Source organism: Sinocyclocheilus rhinocerous, unplaced genomic scaffold, assembly GCF_001515625.1.
Source record: "Sinocyclocheilus rhinocerous isolate Xijiao unplaced genomic scaffold, SAMN03320098_v1.1 scaffold422, whole genome shotgun sequence".
NCBI lineage: Eukaryota > Metazoa > Chordata > Actinopteri > Cypriniformes > Cyprinidae > Sinocyclocheilus > Sinocyclocheilus rhinocerous.
In genome coordinates, this window is record NW_015639767.1 from 901,770 (window position 1) to 904,115 (window position 2,346).

Here is a 2,346-nt window from a genome sequence, read left to right on the forward strand (position 1 = left end):
CGTATCCGTGTGGTGCGGCTGACACAGACAAGTAGAACAGTATACGCAGTTTGCGTTCAGGGGATACTCTCCAAAATGGTGATACGGTGACGCGGAGGGGACGAATTGTTGAATAAAGTCGTTATTTTTGTTTTCTACGCGTACAAAAAGTATTCTCGTCGCTTCATAAAATTCAGATTGAACCACTGATGGCAGATGGACTATTTTGACGATGTCTTTCATAATTTTCTGGGCATTGACAGAGTTATTTACTTGGCAGTCAATGGGACAGTCACAAGCCTCCCGGTTTTCATCCAAAATATCTTAAATTGTGTTCCGAAGACGAACGAAGCTTTTACGGGTTTGGAACGACATGGGGGTAAGTGATTATTGACAAAATTTTCATTTTGGGGTGGAGTTGGTGTTTTGCCTGCTTAAATGAAGGTGAAACAAACATCCTGCTCGACAACTGCCAAATGGCTCTTAATTAATATGAGCACATAAATACAGTTTGCAAAATACGTTTTAAAATGCTATTTTAAATAAAGCATGTTCGCAATTTGCATGTTCTGTCCAAGTATTTCAAGTCAAATGTTTACTCAAATATGTTTATTTAGAAAAAATAATCATATGATGTCAGACAATTGGTGCAATGCAACAAAAATAGAAACGGGGAATCTGTGAACTAAAGATGCAACACACTGAGTCACTCTAGTGCGCTCACTTCTCTCAAGTTGTGATGCAGTTATACTGTGATGGATCACTGTATGATGTATTGTAATCTGTGTCTGTGCAGGTATTTCGTGTTGGACCCTGATCTGGGTCAGCTGCAGTATTTCGTGAGCGAGCAGGGACGAAGTCAGAAGCCCCGCGGATCCCTGCCTCTGATCGGTGCGTCTGTGATGTCGAGCGACGAGGCGCCTCACATGTTCATCGTCAGCTCAGCCAATGGGGAGCTCTTCAAACTCAGAGGTATTTTACACTCGCTTTCTGAGCTTTATGTCGCGCTTGTGTCTCTCAGGTCAGTGCATTAGTGTGACGATGAGCTAAAGGTTACTTGCTTGCGCTGCAGTGTTGGGCTGTTACCACGGCAACCAGCGGCCTCTGTTTACGAAAGTCATGTTTCATGCAGGAGTTTGTGCATTTATTCAGTATTTGCTCTCTGTAGTGCTGGAGGATTTTGTACTGAGAGTCTCATTGACATTCAGTCTGTTTCTCAGTCTGTCCAGCCATATGGAGAAAACCTGTGTGAAATAAACAGATGATTCACTTCCATTATGATGTCAGTTCTAAACACTACCATTCAATAGTTTAATTTTTTTAAATGCTTTTATTCAATAACGTCGCATTAAATTGATCAAAAGTGACAATAAACACATTTATAATGTTACAAAAGATTTTCATTTAAAATAAATGCTGTTCTTTTGAACTTTCTATTCATCAAAGTATCCTGAAAAACAAAATGTATCTTGGTTTCCACAAAAAGATGAAGCAGCACAAATTTTTCAGCATATTAGAATGATTTCTGAACATGGGCATAGAATACACAGGGGACGTGTCCCCACAGTTTTTTTCGGGCGTGTTCACGTAGAGGTTTTCAAGGGCCAGTGTAAATAAATCTAGATTTAAATTCAAAGAGACCAGATTGTCTATGCATGACCTGTTGTTTTATTCGGACCCAAAACGAGGCGATGTGAACATTACGGATACACTCTAATACACTCTAATGCAGTGTATGTTTCATTCATACTAGAAGCCACTGCTCTAAACACAGAAAGTCCAAAACAGACTCATAGAAGCAATAACTTTTGACATGCCAGGAAATCCCTAATATGGACAAACTAGGCATCCGTCTATCGCTGAAGCTAAGTTCTGACTGATGAAACGTGAAGACAATAAACACACGATTGCAACAATATATGGTTTATGTAGTCTCAGCCTCAGACGTCACGCCCACGAACCGTTGGCTGAACGTCTGATGCATACGGCACACAAAATTGGAAACACTTCGGGAGTTTCAAAGTCGTCATCGGATTGGTTGAATTATACAGGGTTTCCGGGAGACGTGCGTGTTACGTTTTTAAATGTTCCGCCTGGAAACTAGGGCTGCACGATTAATCGAATGCGATTGTCATGCGCATCTTGTCAGTAAAGCCGGTTCTGTGATTAGTAGTAAATCTCCAGCTCGTGCTTTCAGATGGAGCAGCATTTACTACACAGAGCAGTAGTTCACCAACAAGCTACACAAAATTGCGTTCATAATCGCAGACGATTTAATCGCACGATTATGAAATCGAAGAAATCGTTCTGCAAATATGAAAACTGTTTGCGTAGCTTGTCAGTGAACTATGGCTCTGTGTAGTAAAT

The 2,346-nt window shown here is 40.8% G+C and overlaps 1 protein-coding gene across 1 annotated transcript in view; it reads left to right on the forward strand.

Annotated features, from left to right (window-relative positions):
* LOC107751695 (oxysterol-binding protein-related protein 10-like) overlaps positions 1 to 2,346 on the forward strand; it is a 36,891-nt gene that overhangs the window by 13,128 nt on the left and 21,417 nt on the right. The window contains exon 2 of the mRNA XM_016567446.1: positions 776 to 951. Within this exon, the coding sequence (XP_016422932.1) occupies positions 776 to 951 (176 nt within the window). The remainder of the gene's footprint in view (positions 1 to 775; positions 952 to 2,346) is intronic.